Source organism: Struthio camelus, chromosome 1 (assembly GCF_040807025.1).
Source record: "Struthio camelus isolate bStrCam1 chromosome 1, bStrCam1.hap1, whole genome shotgun sequence".
Lineage (NCBI taxonomy): Eukaryota > Metazoa > Chordata > Aves > Struthioniformes > Struthionidae > Struthio > Struthio camelus.
In genome coordinates this window covers 118,788,723-118,812,374 of record NC_090942.1, presented here as the reverse complement: position 1 = coordinate 118,812,374, position 23,652 = coordinate 118,788,723, and the positions used below count along the sequence as shown (strand labels likewise).

Genomic DNA, 23,652 nt, shown 5'->3' with positions numbered 1-23,652 from the left:
CCCTTCTATTTTTGGTAATTTATTTCTTTTTCCTCTGAGCTAGAGGGATTCCTGATTCATTTCTACTCATCTAAGCTAGAGAGAATGGAGTTTGGTTTTAGACCAGTGATTTTAGGTTAATCATCTACATTTGTGCCATCACTCTCCACTGATTAACTCTGTGCACGTTTGCTTTAAAAATTGATATGTAAGCTGAAACGTGGTTTATAGAAGCCCCTAAAACACTGGTGGATTAGGAGTCTATTCAGAACACTTTAAAGGATTATTTGTACCATCACCCTCGCATCACGCTTACGAGGAAAACATAGTATCCCATTTTTGCACATGTGAAACTGAGGGACTGACAGGTAAGTGATTGCCTGGAAAGAAATATGAAGTGTGTTACAATTTTTGAATAAGAATTCATAGCACTTGATTTATAATCCATTGTGTCAACCACAGCATCTTTCCTCACAGATGTTGTATACTTTATGAATCCTCAGTCTTTATGATTTTGTTACTTATAATGGCTTGTCACCAAACTTTTTTTTTTGATTTGTGACCTGCTATTTGTTTTTACAGACGTTCAGATACTGTAAATAGATTTTATTTCTCCTAACTTGGTCATCTGAAAGTTAGTTTTCTAACTTTGAGTTAGTTATTCTCTGGGCTCTATAGTTAGAGAAAAGAAAAAATAAGAGCATTCTTTGAAGTGAATCATTTCACCCTGAGGTCTGATGTAGCCATAGTAAGTTGCTATCTCTTCTCTGCCCAAAGAGAAAATTGGGGGGATTATTGCGGACATATGTCCTTGCAGACTTACTGTTTGTGACAGGTATGAGTCTTACCCTGCCTGTGTAGACTTGAAATATTATTTATTTCTAAGGACCAAATACTAATCTTACGTTTAGGTAAAAATAAAAGTTAATAACCTCAGAAGGCTACTAGAACTATTTTCTTGTGATTCAGGCGTGCTCAAGCACAACAAAACTTTCCTTAGTGTCTGAGTGGCTGAAAGGAGACACACTTGGAGAAAGACTTGTAATGCTGGCAGATGATCTATGTCATCTGGGTTTGAAACCCGTCATGGCCTCATCAGAATCATCTTCAGAAAGGTGGACCCTCCTGAGCTTAGTGCTGTCACAGCATGTTAAAAATGGTAAGCACGTTTATTCTTTGGACTTTGCAAAGTATAGATACTGCATTTATACTTTACAGAGGGTTGGGAGGAACTCCTTGAGATCTTCCAGAGTACTTAATTTGTAATATCTTTTTTTTTCTATTTTTCCTATTTTTATCTGAGCCAATTAAGCATATCTGGTTTAATTTCATAAACGTAAACCTGCGGTGGTGGCATCACGTATTTTCTTGTCTGTGTAGTTAGCATGTCAGTATTTAAGGAAAACAATCAAATTTGTAAATCTGGAAAACGTGAAGAAAATGTAAATAAGAGTTGGATTTATTAGCTAAGCTGCTATAAAATAACATTGTTAGCTTTTAAACCATACCATCTGAAGTTTACCTTTGAAATAACGTATCAAGAATCAATGGTTATAGGCCCATGTATGCAGTGGCAATGTCTTGCTACAGCAGTTAAAAATTGTTTTGAATCATTTTTAGTTAGATTTATATATTGAGCGCACACACTTCCCCCCCCCCCCCCGTCATACGCCTACTCTATTTGTTGTTGTTGTTTTAAATAACAACCTGTTTCATTTTTTTTCCTTGTGTTTTGTGGCATCTGTGATACAGACTTCTCTACTGGAATTGAATTTGCTTGATGTTTTGCATGTAAGCTTTTTATCTGCATTATGTCAAACTCAGCATTTGTTTTGGTCCCTGAAGTAATATATATACTTCAATTTTTCTGAATGCTGGGCATGTTTGTGCTGTTTTTAAGTTTTAAAGATATACACGATAATATGACTGTAATGGGAATTTGTAAGCAGTGCATCCTGGGTGGTGCTGCAGTATTGCTGTTTTTGTTACTGAAACTTTGGAACTTTTGATGCAAAGAAGTATCAGGAAAGCCTATTCATGACTCCAGGTGAATTCAACAAACTTGCTTGTGAGTCAGAGGCTGATTGTCCAGTGACTTAGTTGCTTAGCTCTGGAGCTGAAGGTATTGCACTCAAGCCACTCGTTTTTTGCTGAGTGCTGTATAACGCAATTTTAATGTGTGTTGAATGACGTCTGAGACACTTTCAAGAGCTGTGATTCTTCTCAACTTAAAAATTTAGGCCAAAATGGAGTACATGGACTTTAAAAACAAAAAACAATTTTTGCTGAGATGTCTCATCTAAGCTTCTCAAGGTAAATTGTCATGGAATAAATGGAAGGGCCTTTCATGGGTTAATAACTGATCAGAAGATAGGAATGAAAGGGGAAAAAGGATAAATAATGAAAGGATGATAATTGTTTCGGATAAGAGATTATTTGAAGCAGTCAGATCTAAAACTGCAGGGAATTGTAGCAGTGTCATGCAATACTGAATGATCAGTTGGTAAAACTACAAATGAAATTCAGTTACAGTAAATATAAAGAGGTGTACCTTGGAAGACCATAGTTGTAACTATTTATTCAACAACGGGCTCTGAGCTTTTACAACTCAGAGAGATCTTCAGTCATTCTGTTGGTTCCCTGAAAGTAGCAGCTTGCTCTTTAACAATTAGAAGGAATATAGGTTATTAGGAACTGCTGGAAAAAAAATTGAGACATGGAGCTGTTGGAGTGAATCCAATCCAGTGAAGGGCTACTAAGATGATTAGGGGAGCAGATGATCTCTCCTCTGAGGAAAGGCTGAGAGAGCTGGGCCTGTTCAGCCTGGAGAAGAGAAGACTGAGAGGAGATCTGATCACTGTCTACAAGCATCTGAAGGGAGGGTGTCAAGAGGATGGGGCCAGACTCTTCTCCACGGTGCCCGGTGACAGGACAAGAGGCAACGGGCACAAACTGAAACACGGGAAATTTCCTCTAACAGGAGGAAAAACTTTCCTGTGAGGGTGACAGAGCACTGGTGCAGGCTGCCGAGAGAGGTTGTGGAGTCTCCTTCGCTGGAGATATTCAGAACTTGCCTGGACGCAACGCTGGGCAATGTGCTCTAGGTGACCCTGCTTGAGCAGTGGGGTTGGACTAGATGATCTGCAGAGGTCCCTTCCAACCTCAACCATTCCGTGATTCTGTGAGGGCAAATGAAAAATCATTATGCTCCTGATGTGTCAATATCTTGATTATTGGCTATAGCTTTGGTCAGTGCAATATCGCAAGTCATCTCTACGTTTCTGAAAAAGGATTAAATAGAATTAGAAAATGTCCAAAGAAAGATGGCAGGGATAGTTAAGAGAAATGCAGTAGGTTCTATTTGTATAGGGAATAATATAGAATAGAACTTTTAGGCTTGCAAAGGAAGTGATTGGGGATGGGGTTATGATAAAGAGCTATACAATCATAATTTGTTTCGAGAAAGCAAATAGGAAGAGTTTTCTCATTATTTCTGAAAACACGAGAGCCAGAGGTTGTCTACTGATGTTCCCATAGCAAACCTGAGAAAAGAAAAAGATGCCCTTTTTCATATAGTTAGTTCATAAATAAATAGTAGAGCTCATTGTCACAGGATGCTGTGGCATTTGAGTATAAATGGGACTTAGCCCAGTCAGAAAGGGACTAAACATATTTATGGAAGATGTATCTGATTGGGATAGTTAGGTGCCGTGGTCTAGATGCAAACTCTGGCTCACAGTTGATTGACTGAAATTAGGAAAATACTTGAAGGAAATCAATCGTTCTGCTGTTGCTCCGTTTATATACCTTTAATTTAAACTGATTTAGCTGTTTTAGAGAACGATATTTGGCTTTTGTGAACCTTTGACTAGAAGATTCTAAATAGCTGTTGAATAAGAAATTCAACTGAGGTTTGTGATAGAATGAAACTGCTTTGGCCTTGGTTTTGCATTCAATACCAGGAATTTTTCAAAAAAGCAAGTATGCAGAAGTAAACGTGGTGACTCTGAGCAATCACACTTGTCAAATAATCAAAGCCTGCCTTCTTTTTCCCCTCCTCAATAGAATCTTTGATTGGTGAGACTTTTGTGGAAAGGATTATCGATAAACTTCAGGCAGCGTTATCTAAAGCTAGGGATCTTTCTGAAGCTGGGAATACAGAACCCTCGGTGTCTTTCATCTGCGATGTGGCCTCAAGCTTTTTCAGCTCAGTTAAAGGGTGCTTACTCATGCCATCCTCAGAAGACTTGCTGTTTACCATCTTCCAATTGTGTGCTCAGAGACAGGATACTACACACCTGACAGGTAATGTGGAAAAAGAATTGTGTTCCAGACCACGTTTGATGTTGGGATGTTTAATTTTTTTCAGTTATTTTATTGATCTCTTAAGATTTGTCCTGTGGTGGAACATCAGCTGAGTAGTAGGATGAGGAAAATGCCTACAAGTCTGAAGGGAGCTATTTTTGATTTTGTAGAGTTTTTATCTATTATATTTAAAAAAAAAATAATTGTGTGAGGCAGAATTCCTAATTACCTTCTCCCAGAAGGTCACAGAAGACAGTTCGCTAGAATCAAGAAGAGGTGAAAACCATATTGTGAAACTGCAAGCCTTGAAAGTATTAGTTTCCCTAAACACCCATACAGTTCATGACTAGTTGTTCTCTATCGGTTTTAATAAAGCCCAGGCAGTGGTATAGTGGGCTTTATCTGATATGCAGCTTTTACGCTTTTTGCCAGATATGCCACTTTTCGTATTAAAAATGTGGGATTTTGCTTTTTTTGTGTGGAGAAGTTCTTCTCTTACCCGTTCTAGATCAGGGATGCAACATTTCAGAGAGGGGAAATGGCTTTATCTGAATATGCCTTTTTTGATTGCTGTGAGAATCCACCCAAGTTGGTCAAGTCATAATCTTTGAAAAAAAGAGGCTGCTTGGCCTCCTAGAATTCTCTGGCTAAAACGCACAGACACTAAATACTCTACACGTGCTGCTATGCAGCCTGCGCTGAGCTTCCCCCGTGTGGAGTGCGGGAATTAAACTCTTGCTTCAACTTAACTCTTTATAGTTGATGATTAAATCTAAATTCTTCTTTTTTGTGCGACAGATTGAAGAATGTAGCATTGAGCACTTGTAGCTGTAGCTGACGTTACAATTTGTGTTACGACTTACAGTGCCAGCGGTTACTTCTAAGCATCAGGTCTAGTGCATCTTGACCGGGATTTCAGACTTTATTGATGTTAGTATCCCTGTGCTTCTGGTAGTTTTGAAACTGTGCTATTCCACGCTTTCTAAAGTGTTGTAGAAACAAATTAATTGAGATCTATGGAATACAAAGAGTGAACGTTTTGTTGTTTTCTCAGTCGTGCAGAGGTTCCATCGGAAAAAAATGTGTGCAGTCACTGCGGTAAAGATGCATGTATTTATTCTGAAACCAATTATATCAGATCAGGTTCCTATGGCAAATTGAGTCCATTCCTCTCTCCAGCAGTGTTTCATTTTCCAGCTGAGATGCTGATTTATGTTCTTTGAATGCAGAATTTGAGAGTAGTGCATTGGGTACATATATTTACTGGTATAGATGCAAAAGAGGAAACGTTGCAGTATTACATCAGAATTGAAGCAGAAGAATATTAACCTGAAAACCAGTGTTGCTTTCCAAAAGAGTGCTGATGTTGTGAATGTTTAGTGTTTCAAATAGATTTGGAATTTCAAAGACCTTATGGAGATATTGTAGTAGATAACAGGAAGCTCACTCTTTTGTCAAATAAAAGACTACTTGTATATCAGAATTTATTTAAAATTACTGTACAACAGCAAACCTGTGTATCTGCTCTTGATAGCTGTTAGATGTAACCATAAACAAAAGAGGATTCTGTTCCTGCTCTAGGACCTTAGTTTTAGACCTGTGATCGTTGCTGTACACTGTAAAATGTAACCTGGAAGTTTACCTGTTTGTGTGTGGGGTTTTTTTTGTTTGTTTTTATTTTTTCCCTACAATAGATTTACTTGTATGTAAATTAAAGCACACTTGGATGTCTGGTGTAAATTCGCTTGTGCATCAACTTCGGAGTATGCAGAAACAGAGCACCTTTTTGCATAAATCTGCGCTGTGGGTCAAGAATCAAATTGAGTCTTCCTCTTTGGATGTCAAAAGGTAATTGGGATGTACATGTCCATTTCATAATATGTTGCTCTCCTAAACAGTCCGAAGCGGTGCTGCTATTTATTTACGTAGCATCTTCATTGTTCAGGTTTTTTTCAGCCTGTCAGAGATGAGAACTGTCGCTTAGAGCGCTACTTTAAAAGCCTTTGGTACAGCATTGTATCAGGGTAAAACCAGGCAGCTTGGTTTTACTGGATAGTGCTAGACTTATTTGCAATGTTTTGCCCTTTTCTCAGCCTGCAGGTTTTGATCTCTGCAGTTAGTGATTTGTTGTCTAAGCTTCTGGAAGCTGAAGGACTGTCTGGATATCTTGTGGGAGCTTATGTTGAGCATGTCACACCAAACAAAATTGAATGGGAGAAATTGCATGAGTCTCTATCCACTGAGGTATGCAAATGGTAATTGACTGTCATGCTGTAGTTAATCTTACCTGTCCCTAAGGCTTTGGCTTTTAGAGTAACGAACATGCCTATTTTGACATAGCACTATTGCCTATTTTGAATACACACATCTGGCCAGAGGTTCTTTTCTGCCACTTGCCTTGCTGGAAGAGAAGATCTGTATATTTGTGGCCCCATCAAGTACAACTGAAGAAAAATCAGAATTTGTGATATTGTCCTTTTCTGCATGGAACACCAACAACTTGCTTCATAATTCAGACATCTAGTGTCTAACAGAATATACCTCGTGAGGATGTTCTTACGTTTAAGTCAAGTCTTCTACAAGATTAGTTTTGTGAGAAGACTCCAATAGCTGCTGGAGAATATGAATTGCTGACTGTAAATAAAATGCTGACATACGTGGAGAAGGAGGAAGGAAATAATTTCCTGTCCAACCCCAAAGCTTCAATAGCTCTAGTATTTCTTGTATCTGGTGTAAGATATTTAGAGATCTAAAGATAGATATTTATTTATAAGGCAGCAATGCAGTTCCAAATTACTTCTCTGCATTTAATTTTTTTAACTGCTGAAATTTGACACAATTTGAATTTAATTAGGAATGGCTCATCTTCACCGTTACGTTTTTGGTGGTGGTTCGGCTCTTTCTTGGTTATTTTTCAGTAACTCTGAATTTTCAACGGATTATAACTCTTCCACATATCATTAAATAGCACTTGTTCATACTCTTTTTATGCGCATATTACAGTGGATGCACAAACCTCTTTTGGAAGGAAGGCTGAGTATGAATTGTGAGCGTTTGGGATCATATGTTAAGCTCTGTGGCACAACTAAACTTCCAGGCCATCTGTGTACTTCAGCCTTATTAAGTAAAATGGTGCTGTTCATGTTGGAAAATGGCATAGTCCATGGAAATGATGATGCGGAAAGAAAGAAAATTGACAATATAAGTAAGTTATAATGGTAAAACTTAAAGGAATTTGATTGTGTAATAGTTATAACCTAACCAGAATTGATAATTAGAAATGACAGGAAAGGTTTGGCATATAAACATCACAAATCATCCTTTCATCTTTTACCTTTTTTTTTTTTTTTTTTTTTGCTTTAGTTTGCCTTTAAAAGTATAAGTCTGTGTAAGTATAATGTTTGTATTTCTAGGTCCTTTTGTGGTTACATGCAGGCTGTCTCAACAGAACTTTGAATTTAGAGTTTGAATTTTTGCTGAATTAAAAGTTGTTCTTTGCCAAAATATTTGCAGTGCATTGGCATCAGTGGGCAGTAGGAACTATACCCATGCCATCAAATAAATGTCTTGAGAGTTTTGTCGTAACACGAAGATATTTTCAGGCAGGATTTTTTCTTAGATCTACTGGGTAGAACTTACTTATTTATAAAATGCTTATATTATATTCAAATTTTTAAATCGGACCAAGTGTTACAAATTAGGTATTCACCTCCAAAATCTCACTATGCAAAGAAGTGTGTGTTTTGTGTAGGTCTTTGTGAGCTGATGAGGAAGCCACGTGTTAGCTATTAACATCAGATTTGTTTTGTTTTTCTGAATTTAGATCTTGATTCACTTGTTTTCAAGAAATAAAAAGGAGAATGGAGAAGTTAGTCCTTGCCATGCATGTTTTGTTTTAAAATTTCCTGAACGTCTAGGATTGATTATTCTGACTTTTTTGTTGACTCTTTTATGATGTAGTAGCAAGCACGCAGTTCATGCTCTGAAGCCCCTGACATTGTATGTAAATGTCAACTTCTTAATGGGTTGAAACTTTTGAAACTTTTTGCGTACGCACTGAATATATTCAGCAGTTACTTTTGTTGTTCAATTAGTTGCAGAACTGCTGTACTCCTTACAATGGATTGAAGAATTGGAGAATCCTCCTTATCTACTTCTGGAATATCTTCGTATGTTAGAAGAAATGCACATCACATATGAGAAGTTCAGTACGCTTAGTAATACAACTAACCTTCAGCAAATAATATTTGATAGGTATGTAAGAACAAGTAAAACGTCTATTGAAATACAGCCCTTGACTGTGGCTTCAAATTTTGCACTGTATGGAGTGTCTAGCGCCACCACATTTCCCTATATGTGTTGATTCTAACTTCATACAAATGCTTTTGTGGTGAATTGTGCATCTGCATATATTAACCAGGGTCTTTATTCTTCCTTTGAAGATCGGAGGAACGTGGAAGACTGTGGTCCTTAACCATGGCTAAAGTGATCCATGAAGAAAACATTGGATCGTGTGGGATGAAGCAACTTTTTAAGACAAGCAAAGGGTATCTTAATAATTACTACAGCGTATAGAATCTTGTTGTTTGCGTTGCAACTGTTGATGATGTTAAATGGTATTGATTCTAATGAATGACATTTGAAGACTGGAAATTTTGTAGTGTGGATGTATACGCATAGTATGTAAAAGTGACGTTCAGCTTAGTGTTTGGGTTTAGCTAAATCACGGGATATTAAGTAGACCTTCTGTGACCATTGTGAACCAACTGACATTTTGCTTACTAATTAACTTTTGGGTTTGTTTCATTCTTGGTGTTGTGTTTGTGTGAACAGGTTTCCTCCATTAACAGAGGGCAGATTGCATACGCTTCAGTGTCTCTCATCGTTTTTAACTGAGGAAGAAAAGAAAGAACTTGTCTTCGACTGTGTGGCCAAACTCATGACTTGCATGCAGACAGAGCTCTCTAATACTGATGGTCAGTATGTTTTTAACTCATCGCACTGCATTAGAATTTAAGAACATTATTCTGTAATAATGCTTTCCTTTATGTCTTGACTGTAATCATACCATTTTTCCTAGAAAGAAAAGTCTTTGCAGTTATTCACATATTTCTTCTAAAGTGTTTGGCACAGTGGTTTGCTGTGTTATTAAAGAAGCTTAAGCTATACTGCCTGGTCCAAAATTAGAACGGAAGGATTTAGGCTTGTTAAAGAATTTTAGTATTGCCCTACTTGTTGTTTGCTTTTCATGATTTAGACACCTATATCTGTAGATATTGAAATTTCAATTAAACATTTAGGCTTTATGGTGCTTGCAAAAATATAACTGTTGTCAGCTGGTCATGGCATGCTTGTGTTTAGATGTTTTAGTAGGAGCTCTTTCAGTGTTTACAAATAATTTTTGAGTAAATCTTCCAGTGGATGTGGTACCGCATGCTGAGTCAAAGCTGCTGTACATGCACTTGTAACAGCTTTTGAGAAATTATTTAAAGAGGTGGTTGGGATGTGTTACAATACTGCTTCAAGTGTCCTTTAGAAAACCTGATACTTTCACAAATTGTTTCTTCTCAAGAAAAATCTTCAGAATTACTTAACCCAAAGTCCTTCCGTATGTTTGAACTGGATGCAAGTTTAAAACACACAGCCCTCTCTCCACTCTTAGTATTGCTTGCATGCTTTCTTACAGATACCCTTGTTGATCAGGCTGTATAAAACTTGAAAGGTGATTTGTGTTTTTAACAGGAGCATTCTGAAGTTAAACTGAAAAAAACTATCCTTATTAATTTGAAACTGTGGCTGTTTGCCATAGGCCGTATCCTCACATTTTCAGATTAGTTCTTACAAATGGATGTCTTTGAAGTGTGAACTTCTAAATATTGGTTTCATGCAGCAGTTGAGAGAAATCTTGATTTGTTCTACTGCAGCAATTTCCCTAACACTTGTTCTTGAGATTTAGTTTATTAACCTTTTCTGGCTTTTTGAGTGAACCGCTGAACCAGCCAAACGTGGCTGTGAAATTTAAAGCAGAAAATAAGAAAATGAATTTTCACTGCTCCTTAGCTATGGAGTACTCACTCAGTCTGTACCTCAGGTCTTTATTTTCCTTTCTGCTGTTCCTTGTTACTCCAGGGATTGTTGATCGGAAAATATATACCCAAATTTTCCTACTAAGTGTGATTTAGAATGTGGACTGACCATTCAGGTTTTAATTTTTGTTCAGATCATGAAAGTACTAGTAAAGTTCTGGTAAATCATTGCATTGCTGCTGAGGTTCTGAAGTGAGCTTTTAGCCATGCACATATAGTACTTCAATTTACAGCGTTCAGTTCCTTGTAATCGTGCTTGTAAGAAACGTCCTTGTTCTCCAGGAAACAGAGATGCATGCAGTTTTCCCTAAAAATGGCAAACAGTATTAATGCAACTGTTAATTTAATGCATTCTTAATCATGAAAATAAAAACTAATGCTCTCAGAACCGTATTGACAGTCACAGCTTGCAGTTACATTTGTTTAATTACTTGTGCAAATTATTGTTTAGCATACTACATTTTTTAGTAGCACAAATAGATTTAAATTTTACCGGGTATTTTCCTGCTTTGTCAATTGTTTAAACCAGCAATGGATCTTACAGTGTTGTGTTGTTTTTTTGGTTTGTTTTAATTTCGGTTGGATGTAATCTTTTTGATTTAGTGATAGCAGCTCTGGATGAACTGTTGAAAGAAAAAAAAAACTTGAGTATTATCCAAGCTATGTTAAGATATTAATGTTAAATTCAGATTAAAAGATCAGTCCATTAACACACATTCTAATGTTCGTCTTGTCTTGATAAATTAAAACCTATTGCATCTGCATTTTTTTTTTCACGTTATATTTTTATTATGTTGTAGGAGCATTTGGGTGTCTTTCCATTTTGAACTCCTGTTTGAATGACAGAAGTATTAATTGTGATCATTTACTACCTGGAATACTAAAAATCATGATATCTTGGAAAAATGATAATGAAGACAGCTTTCTTTTTAGCTGGTGGGTGCAAATTTGAGATAATTTGACTTTTTTGTTCCCCTAAAATAAGAATTTAAACAGACCAAGTGGTTCACTAACTCAAGCAAAATCAGCAGTTTTTTTGTAAATTATACATGCCATCTGCTGCATTAATACTAAATTATTAAGCCTTTGTAAAACTGGATCCCTCAGTTTGACATACTTGTCTTTAAGTAGGTAGTAAGTCATACTGGAGACAGTTGCTCTGGTGCTTGAAGGTGGGTATATGAAAGTAAGGCTCGGAGGCTAAGAGGTTTTTTATGCACCTAGATAACGGCTATGTTTTAAAAAGCACTCAGAACTGACCAGCTTTTGTATGTTTTGTTGGCTATTCGGTTGTCAGACTTCATATTGCTTATGTAGGTAGCATGAAGAAAACTTGGGTGCCAAACTTAGCGTCTTTTTTCTTTTTTTCTTTTTTTTTTTTTTTTTTTGGAATTCTGGACCTGAAAAGGTAGCTTAGAAAATTTAGCTTCCATCAAGAAGTGAAAACAAACTTCAGATTATTTATCTTGAGCATGGTGAGAAGAATCCTCACAACATGGTCCTGAAATAATGTACAGGATCGGGACATTCGAGGTCTTATATTTGAAAGCAGTCAATTTTATTAATTAGAAACATAATATTTTTGTTGCACTAATTTAGGTAAAATTGCTAAATTTCACAGTTTATGTAAGTATGTTCTTTGAGATATTACGTTCATAAGTACCTTTTACAGTTTTAGGAACCCATTAAAGTAACATGCAAATGAGCAGGTAGTTTTGATGGTCTGTTTTCTCTCTGTTGACTTACATCTGTAGAATTGGTAATTAATGCAGGATTCAAACCCTGACAGTCAGAGTAGGCGTATGAAAAGTACATAGAGCAGAGCCTGGTACAAGGCTAATTTGTCCTAAGAGAAGAAGCAAAGGTAAGAACACAAATATGTTGCATCTACAACAGGAAGATATATAAACTTTAGTTGTATTTTTATTGCAGCAATCTGAAAGAAACAAGTGCTCAGTTGCTTGGTTTCAACATAGAGATGATTCGTTACCTCCCTTTGTTGCTGAGGTATTCTACAACTCCTTTGGCTGACAATGAGTGGGATTTTATCATGTGCTCCATGCTGGCTTGGTTAGAGGTAAAACGAAAGAGATTATTGCTAACATCGCATTTCATCTTATTATAGCGTTCTCCTACTGCCTTCTGAGCCTACTAGACTGATTTTTTGGGGGGGAGGGGATTAAAATGAAAAGCAGGCTAGGAAAAAAATTAGTTGTTATTATCTTAGTGTGCTCTCTTGCTGGACCTTTTGTACAAAATCTTAGAATGCTGTATGTTAAAAGTTCACCTGTCTATTTATATGAGCATCTTTACAAAATGGAAAGGTGGATATCATAATAATACAATAAAAACATTGTAGAAAACATTTTAGATAGCAAGTACATTTGGACAAAGATGCACATGGATTACCAAGAAGAATGGAAATCAGAGTGATCCTAATCATTCAGACAGCGTTTAGAACATGAAAGTCTTAACTGTTTTAACTTTTTTCATCTCATATGTTAACTTTCTGGTGCTTTGGAAGAACGAACTATGCTAACAGCTTAGCATTCAAAGATAACTTTTAAAAAAGTATCTCAACAAAATATGGAACTAAAACTAGATTTTACATACATCAGTGTTGCATCACCTGCAGTTTCGATGTGCTTACCTTTTTAGATTATGCTCTGGATGCGGCAGGGATGTAGTCATTTCAGCTTAGGAAATGTTTAACGCAAGGTTAAAAAGGATTGCACAAAATCCCTTTTTTTTTTTTTTTTTTCCAATGAGTTTTGGCAATCCCCCTCCCCCTGAAGTTACCTCCCTCATGCACTAATGTGAAGTTTATTAGTGGCATTGATAATTGGAGAATAATTTTGAAATATTTCTGCTGTGGATCTCTATGCTAGAAGATAAGATACGTGTACAAGTATCTGAAGGGGGAGTGTCAAGAGGATGAGGCCAGCCTCTTCTCCGTGGTGCCCAGCAACAGGACAAGAGGCAACGGGCAGAAACTGAACCACAGGAAGTTCCATCTGAACCTGAGAAAAAACTTCTTCACTGTGAGGGTGACAGAGCATTGGAACAGGTTGCCCAGAGGGGTGGTGGAGTCTCCTTCGCTGGAGATATTCAAAACCCGTCTGGATGTGATCCTGGGCAATATGCTCTAGGTGACCCTGCTTGAGCAGGGAGGTTGGACGAGATGATCTCCAGAGGTCCCTTCCAACCTAAACGATTCTGTGATTCTGTGATTCTGTGATAATATTCTCTAAGGCTGAAGTCTAACATGATATATTAAAATTGAACAAAACCGTCATCAGTCTTTCAGTAGCCAAGTAATTACGCCAAACTTCAAAATTTATATTCTGAAACTGTCAAAAAAAAATCAGGGTGAGCAGCTGACTACTTCTTTAGAAATCGAACAAAGATACAGAATCTCTGGCTATCTGGCCTCTGTAGTTAAATTACAGTGCCCTCTGTCACTAGGGTAGAAGGACAGACTTACGTCTCTTGGCAAAAGGTATTTTTTTTTTTTTTAAGTCTGAGGCTTTGCCTCTATAGACAAAGGTGAGATAGGTCTGTAATTGCAAGGGAGCACAATCTTTTCTTACCGGAGAGCAAATCAATAATAAAATGGAAAATATCACCAGGGCTAGAAATTTCCATGTGGCCTTTCTTGGTGTCAGGATTAATCTTACTGGTGCTGTATATGTGCCTGTAAACTTTGTTCTCTTTTTAGAAAACAGCAGCAATGAACTTCTGTGGAAAAACTTTTTGCATAGTTTATATGCTTGGGAGTATTTATTTATTTATTTACTTTAATCTGTGGTGAATAATAAGAAGGAATCTACAGACAGCCACTTGAGTAATTCTATGTTACAATAAGGTGTTGTCAGTTTCTTTGTGTGATTTGAAAATATAACCATGATATTGATACATTTCTTATGTTTGAGAGGGGAAAAATGAGAGCACTTCATATTGCAATTTTGGCTCACTTGACAAGCTGCAGATACATACATTTCTATTTGAATCCACTTGGTGGCAGCTTCCTTCTATCATAAAGAGGGGCATATAAAGAAAACAGTCTAGTGTTCTAAACTTTGGTGAGATTTGTAAATTCGTTGTGACAATTTCAATAAAAATACAGATTGTTTTAAACTTTTTTTTTTCTTTTCAACCCAAATAGTTTTAAAATGGTCTTTGCAACTGAATCTTGTGTGACATTACACTTTCTGGTTGTTTTATTTTTTTCTGTGTAAAAAGTGAATGTGAAGCAACTGTTGTAAAAACAAATTTATGGTGTGGAAATTCTTTTTTTTTTTTTTTCCCTCCCTCTCCTAGACAACCAGCGAAAACCATTCGCTTTATCATGTCCCACTTGTGCAAATTTTTGCTTGTGCCAGTTGTGACTTGGCATCTGCCCTTAGTGCTTACTTCGAAGCTGCAGCTCCTGACACTATTGAAAACCTTCCTGTGAACTTGATCAGTGAATGGAAAGAATTCTTTTCTGAAGGAATTCACAATTTGCTATTACCCTTGTTGGTGAAAGTCACAGGCAAGTATATGGTAACTGGCAAGGACAGTAATAGTGAATATATAATACAAGGTAGATCAGTCTGAAATAGAACTTGATCGGCCATATTTTTATTTATAGAAACATTATATTAATGTAGCTTATAAAACTCACTTTTTGGAACATTTATAATATGCTAATCAATAATTGCACTTAACATTCTGTGACTCTTAAGATTAGGTATAGTCTAAGTGCAGTCTGAGTTGTTTCTAGTTAAGCTTGTTTATGCTGTTATCCATGCATTGTGCATCACAGCTTGTCTTTTTCCATTTTAAATAGGAGAAACCAAAAATGCATCTGAAAGCACTTTTCAAAACTCTGTATTAACGTCGTTGGGTGAAGCTTTAACGTACATATCAAAGGACCAGTTGTTAAACCATAAACTGCCAGCAAAGTTTGTTGCAGGCCAGAAAACAAATCTTCCGGATAAACTCCAGACTCTGTTAAATACGTTATCTCCATTATTGCTCTTTCGGGCTAGACCTGTACAGATTTCTGTCTACCACATGTTGTATAAGTAAGAATCAACAAATTTCTCACTATTCCCGCTCTCTCTCGCGCTCTCTCTCGCGCTCTCTCTCGCGCTCTCTTTTTTTTTTTTAAATATGCTTTAGAATATGCACTTATAGTTGTGTGTCTAGCAAAGTGATGCTCCATTAAGGGAGAAAATGGTTAACTGGGTGACTTGTGTTCTGTATCAGAGCACATTATCTAAAGCTATGAATACTAAGCTCACTTATAAAAATGGACTAAATATATACTGAGAAGTTCTACTTCAGTACATGAAAATATGATTTTGTTTTCTGGTGAACGTGTACTATAGTTACCTAGATATCTGTATTATAATTATAAATCTACTTAATTTATAGCCCCTATTTCAACACTCATGTGAAATCCTGAAATATAAACTGAAAAGTTCCAGTATTGATCCGGTACCATAAGTACTGTTAAAGAGTATGATCTCTTCATTTCCACTAGTCTGTCAAAGAAAATGAAGTGAAGGGAACTTTTTGGATATCTCTAGTACCAGAAGATATAATACAGAATTTGAAAAAATAGTGTGTACAATTGACTGCTGAAAATGCAGATTGTAAGGCAACTGACTTGAGGGTAAGATTTCAAAGCTAGCATTATCTTTTACTTGTACTGAAGTATAAAGATGTAATTGGTAATAGCCTTGTACTGAGATAAAGAAGTTTATTTTAGCATGATTCAGAAAGTTTAAAACGTTGAGAGAACCAATAACGTTATGTGCTCTTTGGCCACTCTCATTTAAGAAACAGCTCTGCAATGGTAACATGTCTCTTAAGGGGGTCTGTGTTCTCGTTAAGCAATAAAATAATGGCAGTTACTTCTTACCAGTAACGTAGACACTGATAAGCAATGACCTATGCATTACTTGTGTCAAAATACGGGGTCAGTAAAAATTAAATCTATTTTTTTCCATATCTCTATAGATTAATGCCTGAATTGCCTAAATTTGATGATGAAGATCTCAAATCTTACGGTGATGAAGAAGAAGAGTCAGCATTGTATGAATTTTTCTGTCCTGTTTTTCATTCTCTTTTCCCTGTTTTGAATATCTGTTATATGAGTTGAGATTTGCAGAGGAGTAGTAGGTGTAAATGTCAGGAGATGTTAAGAATAAAAATGACCTGGTAATGACAAAAGGGACATAAACACTGAAATTATACAACATAATTGCCTATATCTCCTTTTGTGCTAACACTAGGAGCAATGTTTGCAATGGTTTTCTAGGTTAGAGTTACTAGAGTAACTGCAGCATATGTCCTCTATATTGTAAAATCTTGAGAGACTTTTACTGGACTGCTGTATTTCGAATGTGCCCAGCTGTACAGATAGCTTTTGTTTCATGGATTATTCCTCTTAGATGAATCTATCCCATGAATTGAAATAGACCTGGGTGTTTTATACAGCTTGAATCAGATAAAGTCTACAGTTTGAAGAGGGGAATACTCTAATTGTTTTGTTTTGTTTTTAATCTTAGCTCAGAGACTAAAAGTATGTTTTACTATGGAGTTGAAAAGGCTTTTTAATCCAATGCAAAACGCAAACCAGACGCATCCAGTGATTAGGCGATTGATTGTTCACTAGCTGCTTTGCTGGTGTGACTTGACAAATGCAGAAGAAAGCAGTCTAGCGCTCCATAAAATAGGTTAAAGCAGCTCAGACATAGACCGAATTCATCCATTCAGATTAAATGATGAGCGTTCAGTTGATATTCTTCCTGCCAGGGGTAAAGAGACCAACTGCCCACTTGAGGAAAAAAGACTAAATCCAGCACCACTGTGCAAATCTGGAAGTAAGTTTTCCTGTAGCAAAAGACCCCTTTGAAGATGTACATATATGTTTGTACTAGTAGGATGCTGGGTACACTGTGAATGTAAATTCAGTTAATCACCTGCTGAAGTTTTGTGCTTACTGTGCCAGATAACATTTTTCCATAGATCACCTCCTGCGGCTCTTATGTCTGTCCTGGCCACTCAAGAACTCTTGCTAGAAAACATCCTAGAATGCATTCCAGTTGGAGAATTTGCAGTTGTCCAGCCACTGAGTGATGAGTTCTGCCTTGTTCTGGGATATCTTCTCACTTGGAAGTTAACATTAACTTTTTTCAAAGCCGCTTCCTCTCAGGTATATGCTCAGAGTTTTTTCTTTTTAATGAATTATTTGTCTTGTGGAATTAGTGGTATTCTAAAAGCATCAACAGAACTAGATGTTTGCACTGCAGTAGTTCGAGATGGTAATATCACAGTAATAATGATTCAAGATTTGTTAATAGATGATTCTTAATTACTTTTTCAAGCAACCTTGCTGCATTTTTCTAATCATATAATCACTAAAAGGCTGCAGAGAACTAACTTACTCTCCCAAACACTCATTTCAAATCACAGGATTGCTTTTCCTCCCTACACAAACATATTTGTATCATTTACAGGACAAACTAATTTTATTAAGTCTCATCTATTTTTTGTTTTTACCCCATCAGCTGCGAGTTCTCTACTCACAATACCTTAGAAGAACTAAAAGCTTGAATAGATTGCTTTATCACTTGTTCAGGCTAATGCCTGAAAACCCTATCTTTTCTGGGCCAACTTCTGAAGCTTCAAATAAGGATACAAAAACTTTCTTTACTGAAGAACTTCATTTAGATGTTAAAGGTTAGTAAAAATGTATTTGATGTTTGTGCACTTGAGAGAGTTTTGAAATTGCTAGGGCTTAAATATGCTTTTCTGCTTAAAAAAATACATATTTAAAAGATCTTTTCTATACAAAAAAAAAAAAACACACACAAGCATGTTTGTACATATGAAAACCTTTGGCAATCATTCCCCTTAGTGAAGCTCAGCCATAGTAGACCTATTTAACAGTAAAATCGGGAAAAGAAAAAGAAGGAAATGCTTAATCCCCATATTATCACTGTTAGTGACAATGTATTATTTCTGCGTTACCTGAGTCCTGAACATATGCAAAAATTCTGAAATACTAAAAATATGTGGTCTAGCCTGGGACTTCTCACTTGCTTCTAGATTTTTTTGATGCAAAGTGGATTTTTTTTAAAAAAATTCATATATAAATAAAAACAAAAATACATATATTTTAATATATTAAGATTTTTCAAAATATTTAGAATGTGTTAAATTGTCTGTTTTCATCACACTGCTCAGAAGAAACTGAGTTAATCAACCATTATGACAGAAAATTAACTACCTGTTTTTTCTAGCTGAGAAACATGAAGAATTAAATCTGAAAGTTCCTTCACTGAAATTATTTTATGTACCTATAGAGATGTAAGCAAAGATACTGAGATTTCATTTCTTAATGTTGTGTTTGAATAGCACTGTGTTGCAGAACAGTTTATTTGGGTAACAGGAAGAAAGGGAGAAATGGGGTAGTTTGGGGAATTACTGACGCAACGTCCCAAAAGAAAGATTTCTCTTACCAATCTGTGCACCCTTATAGAATATTGCAGACCTCAAATATGCTACCAACATCTCCTTGCTTGTTCCCTCCAGAGTGAGCTTTTTGTCATTTCTCAAAAATTACTGATTTCTGGTACTCCATCTAGAGTGCACCTCTAAATTACAAGATGAGTTTCCAGTTTGGAAGTGTTAGTCTGAAAAATGAAGAATAATAGCAAGACCATGGAGAAAGGCAAAGCCAAATACGGAGTTATGATATCAAATATAGAAGTTATAGAATATAAATGAAGTTCCAGTTACCACAGTTAGGTTGATATCAACATTTTTGTACGTGGTGTGGAAGAACCAACATTTGTTACTAATCGTGTAGTATCTCAATGTCCTTTTTTTTTTTTTTTTTTTTTTCCCCCCCCCCCTACAGGAACAGGACTGCTGTCATCTCAGATACCACACTTGGCTTGCTCTGTATATCATATAACATTGAAAGACTTGCCAGCCATGGTTAGGCTGTGGTGGAATAGCTGTGAGAAACGCGTCTTCAGTGTTGTAGATAAGTTTACAAGCAAATACGTCAGCAGTGTGCTTTCTTCACAGGAAATAGCTTCTGTACAGACTAGCACCCAATTATTTAATGGCATGACGGTTAGTAAGACTTTGTGTCCTTTTTTGGTTTCACTTGAGAATTTTGCAAACCCTTAAGAAATGTTGCTTCTCAGAACCGGACTGTAATACAGAGCATTGTATGATTGTAGTTTCCTTACTCTAAATGACTGAGGAGAACATGGTTTAGCTTGGTATCAGTGTATTAAGTTGATGTTGGCACTTACTAATATTCTGTGTTCTGAATAAACTAGAAAAGAGTGGTAGTTTTCTTGAGTGTTGGAGAAATTGAGGAGGTAAGTGGAAGATGCCAGTATCATCAGTATGCTGCTCCCTTTTCGGGAGATTTGAAAAATATAATCAACCACTAGATTGAAAGATGGATATCAATTTCTTGTTAGATTGGTGAGATATGAGTGGGCTTTCATTTGCTTTGAGGAAAGTTTTCCTGGAATAAGAAGATTATGTGTATGGTGAAGTATAAATGGTTCATGCTTATTAAAAGACTAGAGATGGTCTGTATCTCTCTTTAATTGATTTTAAGAGTTATTACTTTAATATTTCCATTTTTTTCACAGGTAAAAGCTCGATCTGCTGCACGGGAAGTCATTGCTACTTATTCAGTTGATGATATATTTATTGAACTAATCATACAGCTTCCACCAAATTACCCACTGGGATCCATAACAGTTGAGAGCGGAAAGAGGGTCGGTGTTGCTGTTCAGCAATGGCGCAATTGGATGCTACAGTTGAGCACGTATCTTACACATCAAGTGAGTTTAGAGAAAGCCCTTAGTTTTGAAAACTTAAATGAGTCCTGATGATGGAAAATAACCCTAGTAATATCATTTAGATCTGTATAGCAGATCTCATCAGTAGAACTCAACACACTGTGGAATTGGTCATTCTTATCTGCTTTTCTCCAGATGGTGAAGCACAGAGGTAAAATTAGCTGCCTAGTAAGTCCTGATAAATCCATGGCCAAAGCTGAAAATGTAGATCTAAGACGTAGCCCAGTGTTTGCCATGTGTGGCAATGCTATCTCAACTGTAATTTGAAAAAAACACAAATCAGTATGTGAAATTCTCTAAAAGATTGGTAGGTGTTGATGTTTCATCCTCTGTAGTTAGGAAAAAAATGAAGAAAATGATAAATGACACTTTAAAAATCACCTTTTAAATGTTCTTAAAGGTATTCTTTTCATTGTGAAGGATGTTTCATATTTCTGTTCATAGTTCTAGTGCTAAAGATTAAACTACTGACTCCTGTCTGTAGTTCCATGTGTTGTCTTTGGGAATTACTCGGTGCAGAAACTGCAGGTAATTTCAGATCATAAAGTCTTCAGGCAATATGTATATGGGATGTAATGTCACTGGGCCCTGTTCCCTTCACGTGCTTATGAATAACAGGATATTCTGAAGGGACTCTTTGATACTAACAGCTTTTTTTCCCCTCTGCTAGAATGGAAGTATTATGGAAGGCTTGTCTTTGTGGAAAAATAATGTGGATAAACGTTTTGAGGGTGTTGAAGATTGCATGATCTGTTTCTCAGTCATTCATGGTTCCAACTATTCTCTTCCCAAAAAAGCTTGCAGAACATGCAAGAAAAAGTTTCATTCAGCCTGTTTGGTAAGTACCTAGACTACTAGTCTCAGTAGGCAAAATATCTATTTATAATTTAAAACAGGTACTTTACTGTAATACCATCAATTCTTCATTATACTGATGAAGTTCTCTGGGATGAACTGAACTCGTAAATGATTGGCATGGATTTTGTACCAGACTGTAACAGCATATAGCGACAGAGGTATTTCTACACTTCACAGAGAACAGAAAAGGGATGGTTATTGTGCAAGATATAAACCATTACATGTATGTAGGGTGTAGCAACAATATCTCGATGTACCTGCTCAGATAGGGAAAGAGAAAGGCTCTGTTTATTTTAGGCAGCATGCTCTTCTGTAAACCCAGCTGGTCCTGATATTTAACAGTTGACTATATCCAAGTAGTCATAAACATTGACTCAGTATGGTTACTGAGTATATCTGGAATGGGTTGGTGGCTGTATTGCCATGCAATGGAAAATTGTTGTTGTGTTTAAAGACATTATTTTTCTATTCTCCTAAAATGAGACTGGATGGCAATTCCTTCATGTGTGTGGTTTTTTTTTTTTTTTTTTTTTTTAAAGAGTAAAACTTTAGTATGGTGTATACATCCACACATTCCCACATGGAAAAGTACTCCTTTTTGGGTTTGGGTCTTTTTTGTTCCCTTTTTAAGAATAGTAAATGTGACCGTAATTATTTTCATTGGCAAATAATACCTTATTATTTGTGATAAGTGTTCTTGATATTTAGATTGTGTTCATATATTAAATGGTCATATTTCTCTTTCAGTACAAATGGTTCACATCTAGCAACAAATCCACATGCCCACTTTGTCGAGAGACCTTTTTTTGAAATAAAAATGTCGGTGGTCTTTCTGTGAGCAAACTCGTAAATGAAGAGGAGGAGGCATTAAACTGTATGTTGAAAAAAGCTAATTACTTATTGGAAATAAGTTACTTTGAATTCTTGACTAGTGGGATATGATCCATATTTACCTCTGGACTGTTTTTTGTAAAGGTATAAAGATTCTTCTTTGATATAAAGAAATATATAAGAATAATTTATTTTAATTTGTATATTTGTAAGGTGTTAAGATATGTTAAAAATCCAGAAGCGATGTAGTTACCTCTGAAAAGTGGTGTTTAAGCCACAGCATAGTTGATTCAGTCCTCTTACTTTAGCTATATTCTAACATGAGGTTATGCGCTTAAGTCAGATCATGCCTCTTAATATACATACACGTGAATTTACCATAGGTAATATGAAGACTTGAATTTTTGATTATAGTAAATGTACATTTATAATAGTTCCTCCTATGGAAAAAATTGATATTGCTGTTATACATTAAAGTTAAGGCATGGAATTAAGGTGATTTACTTTGTGTTAAAAGAATAAAACCTAAACATAGCATGATCTAAATTAAGATGTTTATAAATTGAGCTTTCACCTCTAACAGTCTGGTTTTTGCAAAAAACCTCATCCATCGAGCAACCTGAAAACACGAAAACTCTGAAGCCCAAGGAAGTACAGAGAGAGCACAGTCCTTCCTGCCTGACAGTGGAAAAACACCACCTACTTATTATAGATAGGTTTTTAGAGAGAAGATACACACACTGATCAATTCATCTGTTTTCATTATTTCAGTTAATGTCTTCACCATCTGTCAAATAAGCTGTCAGTGAATTTCCACTGTCCTTCCACTGTCCAATAAGGACTTGTTTGCTAACTGAACATGACAGATGTATCGGAATGTAATATTGTCTGCATTTCACTATTCTTTTTTTTTTTTTTTCCATGCCCTCCCTTTTTAACAGCAGTAGCATACGAATAGATTCTAATTTGGATGATATTGCACTTTGCTAGACTTCTTGGAAAAGTCAATAAAAGGGGAGGAATAAATGAATTTTTTCAGTTTTTATAATCTTTGGTTTAGTGTCTCTTTCTCTGTGTGATAGACTTTCAGAAATTAATAGTTTAAATTTTCAGATGAGTTTTTTGCATATGCAACTAGCTTTACCTCAACAGCTGCTCTTTAGATGCTCAATGTTTTCTCAAATTTAGTCTCTTTTAAAGGGACAGCTTAAAAAATAATTTTTAGCTGTCAGTAGTTTAAGTTTGTATTTTTAACATATAATGCTTGGTTTTCAGAAGAGAAATTTCTGTTACGTTTTTTAAGAAAGAGGGAAACATTAAAACTGGTGATAAAGTCTAACTGAAAACGCACACTAAGGAGCAAGCTGTATTGTTTTCATAACTGCTGTTACTAAAACTCTTGAGATCGTTTTTTCTTGCACCAGTTGTTCCAAAAAAGACTCGTTATTCCAAATGACTTTTTTGCAAGTTATATAAGGATGAAGAATTGGTTTTGACTAGGTATTGCTTGAAAAGAGCTAACTATCTTAACTCATCTAGCAGACCTTAACTTGTAAATTGCCTACGAGAAACAGCCTTTTAGAGAGATTTTTGTCTTGGTTCTGGTTGATGCAAGTCCAGGTGCTTGCAAAGCAGCAGTTAAGTCTTTTGACACTGGTACTTGCTGCTGCTGTATTTCGGGGGAAAAAAAGCCTACACAGACAGTC

General features: G+C 36.1%; 1 protein-coding gene across 5 annotated transcripts in view; it reads left to right on the top strand.

The window, feature by feature from the left end:
- LTN1 (listerin E3 ubiquitin protein ligase 1) overlaps nt 1-23,652 on the top strand; it is a 41,442-nt gene that overhangs the window by 10,558 nt on the left and 7,232 nt on the right. For 2 of the 5 annotated variants that reach the window (XR_011135179.1, XR_011135183.1), the window contains exons 12-30: nt 949-1,138; nt 4,045-4,284; nt 5,979-6,132; nt 6,378-6,528; nt 7,288-7,489; nt 8,379-8,538; nt 8,727-8,831; nt 9,118-9,260; nt 11,171-11,306; nt 12,303-12,447; nt 14,691-14,904; nt 15,202-15,439; nt 16,380-16,454; nt 17,391-17,577; nt 17,933-18,104; nt 19,288-19,508; nt 20,045-20,239; nt 20,928-21,095; nt 21,863-21,989. Coding sequence is in view for 2 of the 5 variants with exons in the window: in XM_068911638.1 (XP_068767739.1) it covers nt 949-1,138; nt 4,045-4,284; nt 5,979-6,132; nt 6,378-6,528; nt 7,288-7,489; nt 8,379-8,538; nt 8,727-8,831; nt 9,118-9,260; nt 11,171-11,306; nt 12,303-12,447; nt 14,691-14,904; nt 15,202-15,439; nt 16,380-16,454; nt 17,391-17,577; nt 17,933-18,104; nt 19,288-19,508; nt 20,045-20,239; nt 20,928-21,095; nt 21,863-21,925 (3,159 nt within the window). In the remaining 3 variants the exon portion in view is untranslated. Of the gene's footprint in view, nt 1-948; nt 1,139-4,044; nt 4,285-5,978; nt 6,133-6,377; nt 6,529-7,287; nt 7,490-8,378; nt 8,539-8,726; nt 8,832-9,117; nt 9,261-11,170; nt 11,307-12,302; nt 12,448-14,690; nt 14,905-15,201; nt 15,440-16,379; nt 16,455-17,390; nt 17,578-17,932; nt 18,105-19,287; nt 19,509-20,044; nt 20,240-20,927; nt 21,096-21,862; nt 22,995-23,652 lie in introns of those variants that run through there. The other 3 variants (XM_068911638.1, XM_068911656.1, XR_011135184.1) reach the window with 2 other exon arrangements.